Here is a 14098-nt window from a genome sequence, read left to right on the forward strand (position 1 = left end):
ATAAAAGAAATTATTGAGATAGTGAAGGGAGACGAAAATTTAATACTGATGGGTGACTCGATAGCAGGAAAAGGAAGAGAAGGAAACGTAGTAGGTGAATATGGATTGGGAGTAAGGAATGAAAGAGGAAGCCGCCTGGTAGAATTTTGCACAGAGCATAACTTAATCGTAGCTAACTCTTGGTTCAAGAATCATAAAAGAAGGTTGTATGCATGGAAGAAGCCTGGAGATACTTTAAGGTCTCAGATAGATTATATAATGCTAAGACAGAGATTGAGGAACCAGGTTTTAAACTGTAAGACATTTCAGGGGCAGACCACAATCTATTCGTTATGAGCTGTAGGTTAAAACTGAAGAAACTGCAAAAAGGTATGAATTTAAGGAGATGGGACCTGGATAAACTGACTGAACCAGAGGTTGTAGAGAGCTTCAGGGAGAACATTAGGGAACGATTGACAAGAATGAGGGGAAAGAAATGCAGTAGAAGAACAATGGATAGCTTTGAGAGATGAAATAGTGAAGGTAGCAGAGGATCAAGTAGGTAAAAAGACGAGGGCTAATAGAAATCCTTGGGTAATAGAAGAGATACTGAATTTAATCGATGAAAGGAGAAAATATAAAAATGCAGTAAATGAAGCAGGCAAAAAGGAATACAAACGTCTCAAAAATGAGATCGACAGGAAGTGCAAAATGGCTAAGCAGGGATGGCTAGAGGATAAATGTAAGGATGTAGAGGCGCATATCACTAGGGATAAGATAGATACTGCCTACAGGAAAATCAAAGAGACCTTTGGAGAAAAGAGAACCACTTGCATGAATATCAAGAGCTCAGATGGAAACCCAGTTCTAAGCAAAGAAGGAAAAGCAGAAAGGTGGAAGGAGTATATAGAGGGTCTATACAAGGGCGATGAACTTGAGGACAATATTATGGAAATGGAAGAGGATGTAGGTTAAGATGAAATGGGAGATACGATACTGCGTGAAGAGTTTGATAGAGCACTGAAAGACTTGAGTCTAAACAAGGCCCCGGGAGTAGACAACATTCCATTAGAACTACTGACGGCCTTGGGAGAGCCAGTCCTGACAAAACTCTACCATCTGGTGAGCAAGATGTATGAGACAGGCGAAATACACTCAGACTTCAAGAAGAATGTAATAATTCCAATCCCAAAGAAAGCAGGTGGTGGCAGATGCGAAAATTACCGAACTATCAGTTTAATAAGTCACAGCTGCAAAATACTAACACGAATTCTTTACAGACGAATGGAAAAACTGGTAGAAGCCGACCTCGGGGAATATCAGTTTAGATTCCGTAGAAATGTTGGAACAAGTGAGGCAATACTGACCTTACGACTTGTCTTAGAAGAAAGATAAAGGAAAGGCAAACCTACGTTTCTAGGATTTGTAGACTTAGATAAAGCTTTTGACAATGTTGACTGGAATACTCTCTTTCAAATTTTAAAGGTGCCGGGGGTAAAATACAGGGAGCGAAAGGCTATTTACGATTTGTACAGAAACCAGATGGCAGTTATAAGAGTCGAGGGATATGAAAGGGAAGTAGTGGTTGGGAAGGGAGTGAAACAGGGTTGTAGCCTCTCCCCGATGTTGTTCAATCTGTGTATTAAGCAAACAGTAAAGGAAACAAGAGAGAAATTCGGAGTAGGAATTAAAATCCATGGAGAATAAATAAAAACTTTTGAGGTTTGCCGATGACAGAGCAATCAGAGACAGCAAAGGACCTGGAAGAGCAGTTGAACTGAATGGACAATGTCTTGAAAGGAGGATATAAGATGAACATCAACAAAAGCAGAACGAGGATAAGGGAATGTAGTCGAATTAAATCGGGTGATGCTACGGGAGTTAGATTAGGAAATGAGACGCTTAAAGTAATAAAGGAGTTTTGGTATTTGGGGAGCAAAATAACTGATGATGGTCGAAGTAGAGAGAATATAAAATGTAGACTGACAATGGCAAGGAAAGAGTTTCTGAAGAAGAGAAATTGGTTAACATCGAGTATAGATTTAAGTATCAGGAAGTCGTTTCTGAAAGTATTTGTATGGAGTGTAGCCATGTATGGAAGTGAAACATGGACTATAAATAGTTTAGACAAGAAGAGAATAGAAACTTTCGAAATGTGGTGCTACAGAAGAATGCTGAAGATTAGATTGGTAGATCACATAACTAATGAGGAGGTATTGAACAGAATTGGCGAGAAGAGAAATTTGTGGCACAACTTGACCAGAAGAATGGATCAGTTGGTACCGCATATTTTGAGGCATCAAGGGATCACAAATTTAGCACTGGAGGGCAGCGTGGAGGGTAAAAATCGTAGAGGGAGACCAAGAGATGAATACACTAAGCAGATTGAGAAGGATGTAGTTTGCAGTAGGTACTGGGAGATGAAGAAGCTTGCACAGGATAGAGTAGCATGGAGAGCTGCATCAAATCAGTCTCTGGACTGAAGACCACCACAACAACAACAACAACAACAACAACATCATCATCATCGTCTTTGCTAGACTGACACCGTCTGTCTCTCCTCCGCTAACATACTTTAGTCACCGCGACATGTGCCCACAAAGCCAGCGTGCGGCATCCAACGTCGCGGCTGCCAGTGGGCATAATGTTTTGGTTTATCAGTGTCTGTAAGAACAAGCTGATAGAGTGACGCATCAACGCCTAGTCTAAACCATAACTCCTAGAGACATGAAATATGAGGAAACATGTCGTATGAAACATGGTCACTCAATGAGCTAGAAATTTCTAAAATTCAACCACTGAGGGAATGAAGGGCGTCTTCACAATTTATTCGGAGGATTGACGTGGAACATCACTTGCCCAATGACGGTTCCTGCGCAACGGATTCGCTGTGCGGGTTGCGTTATGGCCCCTGTACGAAGTTCACAAAGTCTGCAGGCAGGGGATCGGACTTATATCGCAGGACTTTCGAAGCAACAAGTAATTACAAACTAATAACTATTTTGAAAATACAGTTTGCGAATAACACAACTACCTCTCGCTACCTTTGTAACGAATAAGAACATACTATTTGCAAAAAACACAATCTCTCTTCCCAGTTGTCAGTTTTCAGGACATTGTTGCTGCGAGAGAGAGAGAGAGAGAGAGAGAGCAACCAGGCTGATATTTTGTCTGGGTACAGGGTGATTTCTAAAGAGGCTCTTATCCAAAAGAAACCTCTCACTGTATTCTTCCTTTATTTATATGTGCTTGTACCTTTTTTGCACGCAAGCAGAGTGAAATATCTGAATGTTGTGAACTACGAAGAGTGAGGACAGTTATTACAGGCAGAGAGAAAAATTAAAAGTAACACTATAATCCGTAAGGCAGAATACATTAGAGTACTTACTGGAGACTCATTTAAAATAAAATAAAATCATTTCCCATGAAGAAATGATTGTTTGCTCTAAAAGAATTCTAAGCACCCGCTAATCTCAGTTACTTAATTATTATGAAAAAAATTTGGTCTACACGAGAGTAACTGTAAATAAGTATAAAAACAATTACCATATTACGTTGTACGTAACGTGCCAAGACAGCTATATTGACAAAAGTGGTGTTATGTATAAACCTTTGTACAAGAAGATAACGCTTGCAAATGTCATCGTATGGTGGCTGAAAGGAGAAAAAACTTAAATAAATATAGGTTTTTCTAATATGCCTTAAACTGAATAAATTAAAGAAACAATATTAAGTAGAATGTCTAAAAGTGCTGAATAAATGGGGATGCATTAGGAAGTTGATTTTGGAGGTGTTAATGAAGAACAATAACCAATTTAAAAATAAGACCTTTTTTTTTTTTACTGCTACGGCATGTTCGTGGCCGATTTATGCTGTTTTAGATGCTAGAAGGATGACAAAATGCAGTCAGAGTATTAATTATTGCGTGCAGTTAGCCTAAGAAAATGTTTGGAATATCTTTATCGTACACATTCTCAAATAACAATCTTTGCAACGTTCGTTTTTAAAGAAGTTAATATTACTTATTGTAGAAACTTCCAGAAGCAATGGTGGAAAGTGTGACTGAAATAAGGCTTATAGCCCCAGCTAAAATATATATTGGTATGTACTATTTTATAGTTGGAAGACTCATACAGGGAAGTTATTTTTCTCAAATCACTGTAAGAAATTGCCCTAATAATATCCTAGAAATGAATGAATTAAATAATCAGTAAGTGCTCATTTGGGGGGTCTGATATTTATTCCGGTTTTTCCTCTTCTTAATCAACACCCTTCAGTTCAAGTCAAGCTATTTCAAACAAAGTAAAGGAAAAATGTTGCGTTGTGGAAATTGTTTTCTTTTATGACGCTCGCCTATTGTTGTGCGGAGTTTTCAGTTGCAAGTAATACGCGCAGATTTGTTTCCCTTCTGTAAATATATGTAAAGAAGAGAGGATTTCGATCTTGAATAGCCTTCAGCAAAACAGACCGAGTCTGAAGGAAGTTCTGTTGTCAAACATCAGTACCAATATAAAGTGTACATAAGCTTAGTTGGACAAGAGCAGGGAAAATCAATAGTGGTGGTGTTGAATGAACCATCCTAATATAATTCCAAAGGTAGGCATTGTAGTGAAACCACAAAGAACCTTAAACCGGTTATGTCCACAAGTTGATTCTGAGTGCACTCCCCTTGAATATGAGTCCAGTGTCTTAACCACTGCTCCACCTCTCTAAAGGGTTTTTGTGCAATGTGGCGTGATCTGTCGTGATTATGGTTAATTACTCTGTAATTTAAGTAATTCTTTAGCTTGCCAGTAATCTGATTGGACTCCCCCCCCTCCCCCCCCCACACACACCTTTTCTCTCAGAAAGTAGTTTGATATTTTGTGAGTATTTGCAACATTTTCATAAGTGTGATCTACAGTAATTAATAATAAATAAGAATTAAGTTGCATTTGATTATGTTTTTCAATATATATGCAACAAGTTATAGCTTGTAGATGTTGATTAACATAGTCATGTAGCTCGAATCTAGAATGCGCACCATTGAAGTAACCCAAAAGTTGGTTAGCTAATACTTTTATAGGTCAGTACATCTCTTACATATCCTCCCCGTACATCATTAATACTGGTCATCATATTATTGTAAATACTCAAAGTAACAGCAGCATCTGTGGGATATCACACTGAGCTGTGATAAGAAGGGATTTACTAAAAAGTGCCCTCAGTGTTTTAGGTCATAAAGTGCTTGGAATGAAAGAACGTAGATGACAGTGGAGAGAGGGGGCTTGGTCATGGCAGGAGTCTGTCTACTAAAATTTCATAAAAGCTATATTTTAGAATTTTGAAGTCACTACACTTGAGTTCACAGATGGAAACACACAATGATGCTTTATGCAGAGCATAGATGTGCCAGTTGTTAATCTGACAGGAACTCCTCATGGAATGACATGTTTTTTGCCATTGCAACAATCACTTGCCTTTCTGCCCATGACTGTTGATCTTAAAAATGTTCATACAGGAATTCCCCACAAACAGTGAATCTTTATAATATACAAGCTTTTGTGAAGTCTATATGGTAGAGATGTAAAAATTGAAAAAAAAAAGAAAATCCTGTTTATTCACAAGACATTGGTTGCAATTTACTACAGTCATCAATCATCAGTCAAGGCAATCTTAGGTCTGTGGTTGTTTCCTAGTTGTGCTCCAGATTCATATACTGAATTAATTCACAGTATTTGGGGCAGAGCTTCTTACGGCTTTGAAAGCACTGCAACAAGTGAGGTATATAGATGTGTTCTAGTTAACCATCTGGACATGTTCTTGTTGGACTGTGTTGGTGTTTCAGGACTTTTCAAAAAATCTAGTTTGCGCTCCTCCTAATTCAAAGCCAAAGGAAATACATGATATTCTACTGAATACTGTTACAAATACTCCAGTTGATTTGTAGAGGATGTCAACTGCCAGTATCCAACTGTGTGTATTATTATGTTACCTGCATTTTGTTACCACACTATCATGACAGGAAAATTGTGCATCTGCCAGAGGATAAGTGCCTTGAAATAGAACTAGCTTCTATCAGTAAAATTAACCAACAGACTGTACATGAATTATTCTTTCTAGCCACTGAGACAGACAAAGCCATTCTAACTTATATGAGGGCTACCCAGAAAGTAATGCACTTCATTTTTTTTTTCTTTAACAATTGAACATAATGAGAATTACACACACGAAATAGTGGTGTTTTATCTACACACCCTATTCTCCCATGTAATCTCCATCCCGGCATCCTCCAATGCAAAACAAGATGTGTATGCCCTGTCGGTACCAATCCTTTTCCTGGTGACGGAGCCAGTGCTTCCCTGTGTGAATCACCTTCTCATCATCTTCAAAATGTCTTCCACAAATGGCAGCCTTTAATGGCGCAACCAGGTGGAAGTCCAAGGGGGCTAGGTCAGGGCTGTAGGGTGGATAGGATAACACTGTCCAACCCTGTTTTGTGATGTGTTCAGCAATCCTCAGACTTGTGTGGGGCCAAGTGTTATCATGTTGCAGCAAAACATCTCCTAGTTTGCTGTGGCGCTGAATTTGCCAGAAGCGTGTCTTGAGTTTTGTTAATGTGTTGACATACGTTTCTGCATTAATGGTACCACCTCTTGGCATCACCTCAATGAGAATCACACATTCACAGTCTGAGAACACAGTGATCGTGACCTTACTGGCGGCAGCAGTTGCTTTGAATTTTTTCTTCTGTGGGAGTGAGAATGGTGCCATTCCATCGAGTGTCGTTTTGTTTCGGGCTCAAAATGATGAACCCAGGTTTCATCGCCTGTCACAGTCCAGAACAAGAAGGCCTCACCCTCAGCCTCAAAACCTTGCAACAAATCAAGAAAAATGTTTTTTCTGTGCAGTTTGTGATCCACCGTTCGACACTGTAGGTCCCACCTTGCAAGCACTTTTGAATATCCAGGAGTGCAGATAATTGCATCCACACTTCCCTTGCAGATTGACAGATGCAGCACCAACCGCTGAGTCGTAATGCATCTGTCCTCGCGAATGACAGTATCAGCTCGCTGCAACATGTTGGGTGTGACAGCCATGTGTGGTCTCCCCGATTGCTGCAAATCATGGAGCTCCACCAAACCACCTTCTGATAACCTCACCCTGCGTGCCCAGTGACTAACTGTACCTCTGTCGACAGCAGATGCTCCATAGACTTTGCACAAGGTGTTTGTGAATATTCCCCATGGTTTACTTCTCTGCAGTGAGACATTCAATGATGGCACATTGCTTGTAATGTACATGACCTACAGATGCCATTTTGAAGCTGTCCTGCAGCTACGCTATCTGCCAGAAGGGACAGAAACTGTGCGCGCTCCTGAAGAGACTTCAAATAATAAATAAGTAATGTTTCGCATTTGTAGCATTGTTGTCGGCTGAGGAAAAAAATGCAATGCATTACTTTCTGGGCAACCTTTGTATATGCATTGAGTATTGCCCTATTGCTCTTCACCATGACAGTAACAACCAGTATATGTTGCTCACTATTGGACTTGATGGCAACTTAACACGTGTACTGAGCAAGGTGGCACTTTTGTTAAGGCTGTGGACTTATACTCACAAGAAGTTGAATTCAGTGTCCAAGCTGATCATTATGATTAGTGTTTCATATGGTTTTGCTAATTTACTGTTTCTCAGATGAGACTACACCGACTTGTCTTGCCAGCTCTTATCCAGGCTAGTTAGTGCTCCATCTAAATTGACTTGAATATTGCAGATTTTAAATGTGTAACCATCCTTTTACATATACATGGAATTAAAATCAGTTCATTGAACTGTCATTTGAGAGTGGTTTTCAAATTCCCACCAGGTTATCTCTGGTTTCCCAAAGTAACTTCAAGTGAAATCCATGATGGTACCATGGGAAAGGACGTATCATACATTCTGTCCAGTCTTGGCTTGTGCTCAGTTTGTGATGATGTTAAACCTTAATCTTTCTTCCCTGTTTCATTATGATAAAGCCAAAGAACAAGACCGAAGAACTGTGGAACAAGTGAAAGCATCTAAACAATTCATTTCATCATGGTTCATCCAACAATCTTAACTGGAAACACATGCAATAATAAAATTCCGTAGCAAACACTGTCTGTACACAGTTAACAGTAGTGTGCAAAGAAGTTACACTTGTTGGCAAACATGTTACAATATGTAACGGAGCCTATTGGCAGTAAAACAGCTACCCGAACTATGGTGTTTGCAGGAGGGTCCATATACAAAAAATTTTAAATTGATGACAATATCGATTTAAGTGTTAGTGGTTTCGTGAATGACTAAGACACTGGATTCATATAAAGCCAATATGGGGTTCAGATCTCTGACTCACAATGCAGATTTCAGTTGTGCACAGGTTTCCCGTATCACTGCAGAACTTACATATAGTTGACATTCCCATTAAGATAAAGTCGATAGAAGTTTTACTGTCGTGCAGTATTACTATCAAAATGGAATATTTCAAGTGAACATTATGTAGTAGATGCTCATTGTTAGTGCAGTAATGGATCAACATTTCTTTAAAAAAATCTTTAATATAATGAGCTGCTTCTTGAAACTGAAAATTCATTAATTTGAAAATTCATTAATTGTACTTCAAGAATGTCAGTGTATATTATGACTTTTTTAAAAAATTCTTTGATGTTTAATTAATGGAAGCAGAGTGTTATAACAAAATGTAAACATCCCATGTGAAGAGGGTAATTGAATGTGGTACTTTCCCACATTAGAATTTGAAGTTTAACTACCAACAGTTTCTGAACACTTTATTGGTACCACTGTTCTTATAAAAGAGTAATTATTTTCTGCATTAATTAAAACAGTAAAGTATATAACTGAGGCGTAGTAACATTAATAAATGAAGCTGACATTCCATACTGTCTTCTGCAAATGAGAAGAGGCTACCACATACACAGCTGCCCTCTACCACTTTTAAGATACGTAATTAGTTATAACAGTGTGTTTTTCCCCCAAAATTCGTAAATGTTTTGTTTTTGTTTTTAGTGTATGAAAGTGACTGTGAGAGTGATATCTCCAGTATAATTGATGTTGGTTCACCAGAAATTAAGCGAGAGATTTTATCAGATGATGATGGTGGTGGTGATGATGTTGAGGAGGAGGAGGATGAGGATGAGGAAAAATACACAGGTCAGTGATGAAATCATAAATCGAATCTAAATCATATCCTATATTAAATCCAAAATACTAATGTCATACTTACACAAACAGTTTTGTTATGTACATGTTTATGAAGAATAATGTGTCTTCTACAGTGCAGTCAATTTATGGCCCAGTTCCAAATTTACCTGCCTATGTATGTTGGTCTTCTGTGCTCTGTGACTCACTCACATGTAGGTAGCTTAGCTATGAAATTTTGATTTAGGACCAGGAGAGTGCATTTTTGAGACTGTGGAAGTCTGCAAATTTTCAGCAGTATTAGCTATTGCAGAGACTCATACTAAAACATAACAGATTGAGCTTAAATGATTTTGTTAAACTTTTTCATTTCTCAGAAACACACCTCAAAGTCATCATTTCATCTTAATAGAATTATGTTGCCTTTGAACCTTTCCTATTAAACTTGTGTCTATAAGTTAGGGAATCTTAGAGGTCAGTGAAACAACATGAGATAAGGTGCAGGCATATTCTCTAAAGGGTGGCATATCAGTATTGTCATGTGTGAAAAGGATAAAAGGTATAACAGTAATGTGGCTGTGAACTATGGGTGGCATTTGATGTATGTGTTCTCCTTTCACTGGCAGCGTACAGATTGTCAGTGTCGGGTGTATAGGATGCGCAGCAGTTCACTATACTTTATCGTACTGTTTGATTTGTGGTAACGCCTTCCATTGCAGAAAAAGTGTATTCTGGAAGTCCTTAAGGGACCGTGAGAGTGGTGTTTGGGCCACAATCCTTCAGCGTAAAGTGCCCCACCCATTCTTAATCAGATTTAAGCCTGGACATTGTGCTGGCTACTCTAGATATATGTGATGATCTCATGTTGCAGAAAATCATCAATTAAATGAGGCCTGTGTGTTTCGGAATTATCATCCTTCAGGGAAATGCATATGTATCATTGCAGGATATCATCTCTGTAGACCACAGCAGTCATAGTTCCCCTAGGAAACACATCTAATCCCACAAATGTCTGTCAGATGAACAGATGGTGAGAATTACATGTTGGGATAAAATGAAATACGTCCACAAACATAAAACTACCCAATTGTCCCTGGGTCCGCACACAGTAGCAAGGTAAAATATTTTTGCAGCCAAGTAGTAGTTTGTTGTGAGGTGACTGTTTCTGGAGTATCACTTAGTGTAGTAACACTGTTCACGTTTACGTAGCACTTCACTTAGCATAGACCGGGACTGTGTCCCAGGCATGCTCGATGTTAACTGACTGGGCCCGGCCCGTGCTGCCTGAGTTGTTGTTGTTGTTGTTGTTGTTGTTGTTGTTGTTATGCCGGCAGAGGTTGCGTCCGAATTCTCGCGTGCCCTCTGGTGGATGGGACTCTACTTGCGGCAACTACCGTCCGTGACGCGCCGTGCCGATGTGTGCCTCCCGCGATCTTTCTGGTGGCTACTGCACTACTCCTCCTTCGGGGGGTGAAGCCACTGTGATCCACTGCGTCGGAAGGTGGACCGTTGGGCAGGAGCGATGACCTCCACATCCATTGGAAGGCCGGAGTCGAGGGGATCTGCCAACCCTCGAGCCGGAACCTTCGAATACGGCTGGAAGTGACCCACACGAAGAGGCCCCCGTCGTCCCACCACCGGAGTCTGGGACAGAACGGGCGACAAGCTGTTGAACTCCGGATCCTATTCCACCTCGGGAGGGGCAAGACCCAGTGGCGGGGTCGATGGGGAAGGGACGACCACAGGTGAACCAGCCTCCTGAGAAACAAGGCCTGCGAGGGGGGCCAGCTCTCGCTGGGGCATCTCGAATGATGGCGATGCCAGTGCTGGAGCTACTGGAGGCTGCCAAGGCTGAGAACCATCGCAGTGCGGCAGAGTCACAGTGGGGAGAGGCGGTAATGTCCCCTGAGAAACCAACACGGGTGCCGGCAATGGGGAAGCCGGTGTCCGAGAGGTCGGAGGGTGGGTACCCAAACGTGGACGTAGCTGATTTTGGTGACGACGTACCACCCGGTCCCCCGCCTGCAAGGTATAGAGCTGGCGGCCATTTCGGCGCAGGACCACTGCCAGTATCCAACGTGGATTGCGACCAAACCCACGGGCCCAGACCGACATACCCAGTGGAAAGCCAGGTACTCCGTTTTGCGAAGACTGGCGAGGACCAGGCCGGAGGAGGTGCAGCAGAGTCCTAGGTTGGCGCCCATGGAGGAGCTCTGCGGGGCTGCGTTCTCCCATTGGTGTGGTCCGGTATGCTGTCAGGAAAAACGTCAATGCTTCCTCCGCAGGAAATTCGTGCACATACTTTTTCATCTGCGTCTTAAATGTGCGCACCATGCGCTCGGCTTCCCCATTCGATTGTGGATGGCAGGGGGGGAGAGCAAACGTGCTGAATACTGAAGCGCCTACAAAAATCCTGGAAGGCCTGTGAAATAAACTGCGGTCCATTGTCCGAGACCAGGGTGATTGGCAGACCTTCCACAGAAAAGATTTTTGCTAGTGCCTGGATTGCAACTTCTGAAGTGGTTGAGGAGCAGCGAACCATATATGGGAATCGGGAATAAGCATCAATGACAATGAGCCAAAAGCCATTGAGAAAGGGGCCTGCAAAATCGATGTGAGCATGGTCCCATGCTTGGGTTGCCGGCGGCCATGAAGAGAACGCTGCCCTGGGAGATGCCTGTTGGTTCACACACTGGGAACAGGCGGCCACCAAGTGCTCAATTTCTCTGTCAATACCGGGCCAGTACACATGTCTGCGAGCCAAGGTTTTAGTACGGGAAACGCCCAAGTGCCCCGCATGTGAGGACCTCCCTTCGTAAACTTGTGGGAACAACCACGCGAGGAGCTGTATCATCGGTAGCCAGAAGGAGAACTCCTTCCAAGACTGAGAGGCGGTCTCGTAGAATAAAATAATTACGAAGAGGGTCCGAGGCCCGGCCTGGAGGGTGGGATGACCACCCCTGCTGAATGAGGCGAACTACTTACTGGAGAACCGGGTCAGCTGCCGTTTCCCTGGCAACTCGAGAACTAGAATACAAAACAACCCCTTGAAGCCAAAGTTACACTGGAAATCTGTGACCCAGAGGCTGCCATGAGAGGTCTATACCAAGTAGAAGGACTGTGAAATTTGAAAATATTTGAACAGGTAAGGTAATGTTATAATCCTAGCACTGTGTTGTAGCCCATGGTTGACACTGCCCCTACTGCTGCTAAATGTTTCTTCTTTCCAGTACTCTTTGACAGTCAACTCTGAGCTCAGCAGAAGGTAACTCTGGTCAGCCTGTAACCTGCCAGTGATCCACCTACATGCAGTGTTGTCAAAATGTGTTTATTGGATCATCTTGCTTTCCTAAGACTTGAGTACTGCGTGACAAGTGCACAGTCAGAACAATTATACCTAAGACTTCTACCCAAATGGACTGTCTGATGCACACTGTGTGTATCTGTGTTGTCTTGTCACTGTTTAATCCACTTATGGTGATAACAGAATGTTCTTCCCTGGTTCTTGAAGATTTTTTCATTTGGTGTGTTCCCTGTACTTGACCAGTTCCTCACTGACCATGGTCTGTGTCTCTTTGCCTTATATGGCGCCTTTTAAGCTATTGCTCAAACAATCCTTTCTCCCAGTCTCTTGGCTTTACTGCACTGGTCGTTACATGACAATCTTTGTGACAGTGACCACTTTCCATTGGTTCTATTGTTTCCTTGTCAATACCAGATGGTCTGACAATCACATTGTGTGCTTCACAGAGTCAGTTGTGTATGCCTCTGTGTTACACCTCCCTCTTCCCCACCCCCCTCCCCCCCTTCCCCCGTCAGACTGCGTTGACGAGGTTGTGTAAAACATCTAAGATGTTATCATCCATGCCACTGGAACTTCTGCTCCCTTTTCTACAGGTCCCCTCCACTGCTGGCCAGTGCCAAGGTGGACCAAAGCCATCACAGTAACTATTCAGGATTGCTGAAGAGCCCTGCATTGTTTCAAGCTGCATCCTTCACAGACCAGCCTTATCACTTTTAAGCAACTTCAAGCTAAGGCTTGCTACTTCATTAAATGCTGTAGAAGGAATACCAGGAGCATTATGCCTCAAATTTGGGAACGTACGCTTCTTCATCCCAGTTTTGGGCCAAGCCCAGTCTTCCAGGCCTTGTCCATCCAGGTGGTCCTTCTATCAATGATTCAGTTGTTGCTGAACACCTTGTGACTCACTGTGCGACAGCATCGGTATCCTCTTTTGATCAGCCTACCTTTCGACTGCAGAAATAACAAACTGAAGATGACTCCATATGTTTTACCACTCTTCCCTGCCAAGCCAAACTGGAATGTGTAATGAACCTTTCACTGACTGGTAGCTGCTTTAGGCTCTTGCCTCGTTTCATGATATGGCCCTAGGCTATGATTCAGTTCATATATTGAGTGTCTTCAACCATGTTTCACTCGAAGGTGTCTTCCCATTGCAGTTGTGAGATAGTGTTGTCATCCCAATCAGTAAGCTAGGCAAAAACCCAACGTCTTTCGACAGTTTGCAGGATGGACGAGCCACAACCAACCATCTGGTCTGGCTGGAAATAGCAGCATGACAGACTTTTTCTAAATGCCAACACCTCATTGCAGTCTCTTTTAACATACATAAGGCATACAATACTGCTTGGTGCAGTCACATTTTACTTACCTCCTGTGATTGGGGCTTTTGAGGCTTCCTATCAATTTTTGTTTGACAGTTTTCATCCCACTGATTACTTTGCATTCGAGTTTGTACTTCACTGAGTTCTCCACAGACCCAAGAGAATGGTGTCCCATAGTTCTCAGTCCTAAGTGTCACACTCTTCCTCGTTGTCATCAATGAGCTAGTCACCTGTGTTGGGCTGTTGGGCACCCCTGCGCTGTATACCAAGGACTTTTGTATTTGGTAGATCCCCCACTCAGTAATCTTGACTGAACATCAACTCAAAG

The 14098-nt window shown here is 42.0% G+C and overlaps 1 protein-coding gene across 5 annotated transcripts in view; it reads left to right on the forward strand.

The window, feature by feature from the left end:
- Positions 1-14098, forward strand: part of LOC126470490 (histone-lysine N-methyltransferase EHMT2) — a 279877-nt gene that overhangs the window by 25850 nt on the left and 239929 nt on the right. For 4 of the 5 annotated variants that reach the window (XR_007586217.1, XR_007586218.1, XM_050098362.1 and 1 more), the window contains exon 2: positions 9013-9156. The exons of the other annotated variant lie outside the window; for it this stretch is intronic. Coding sequence is in view for 2 of the 4 variants with exons in the window: in XM_050098362.1 (XP_049954319.1) it covers positions 9013-9156 (144 nt within the window). In the remaining 2 variants the exon portion in view is untranslated. The remainder of the gene's footprint in view (positions 1-9012; positions 9157-14098) is intronic. 5 annotated transcript variants of the gene reach the window in all.

This window comes from Schistocerca serialis, chromosome 3 (genome assembly GCF_023864345.2).
Source record: "Schistocerca serialis cubense isolate TAMUIC-IGC-003099 chromosome 3, iqSchSeri2.2, whole genome shotgun sequence".
In the NCBI taxonomy this organism is placed as follows: Eukaryota; Metazoa; Arthropoda; class Insecta; order Orthoptera; family Acrididae; genus Schistocerca; species Schistocerca serialis.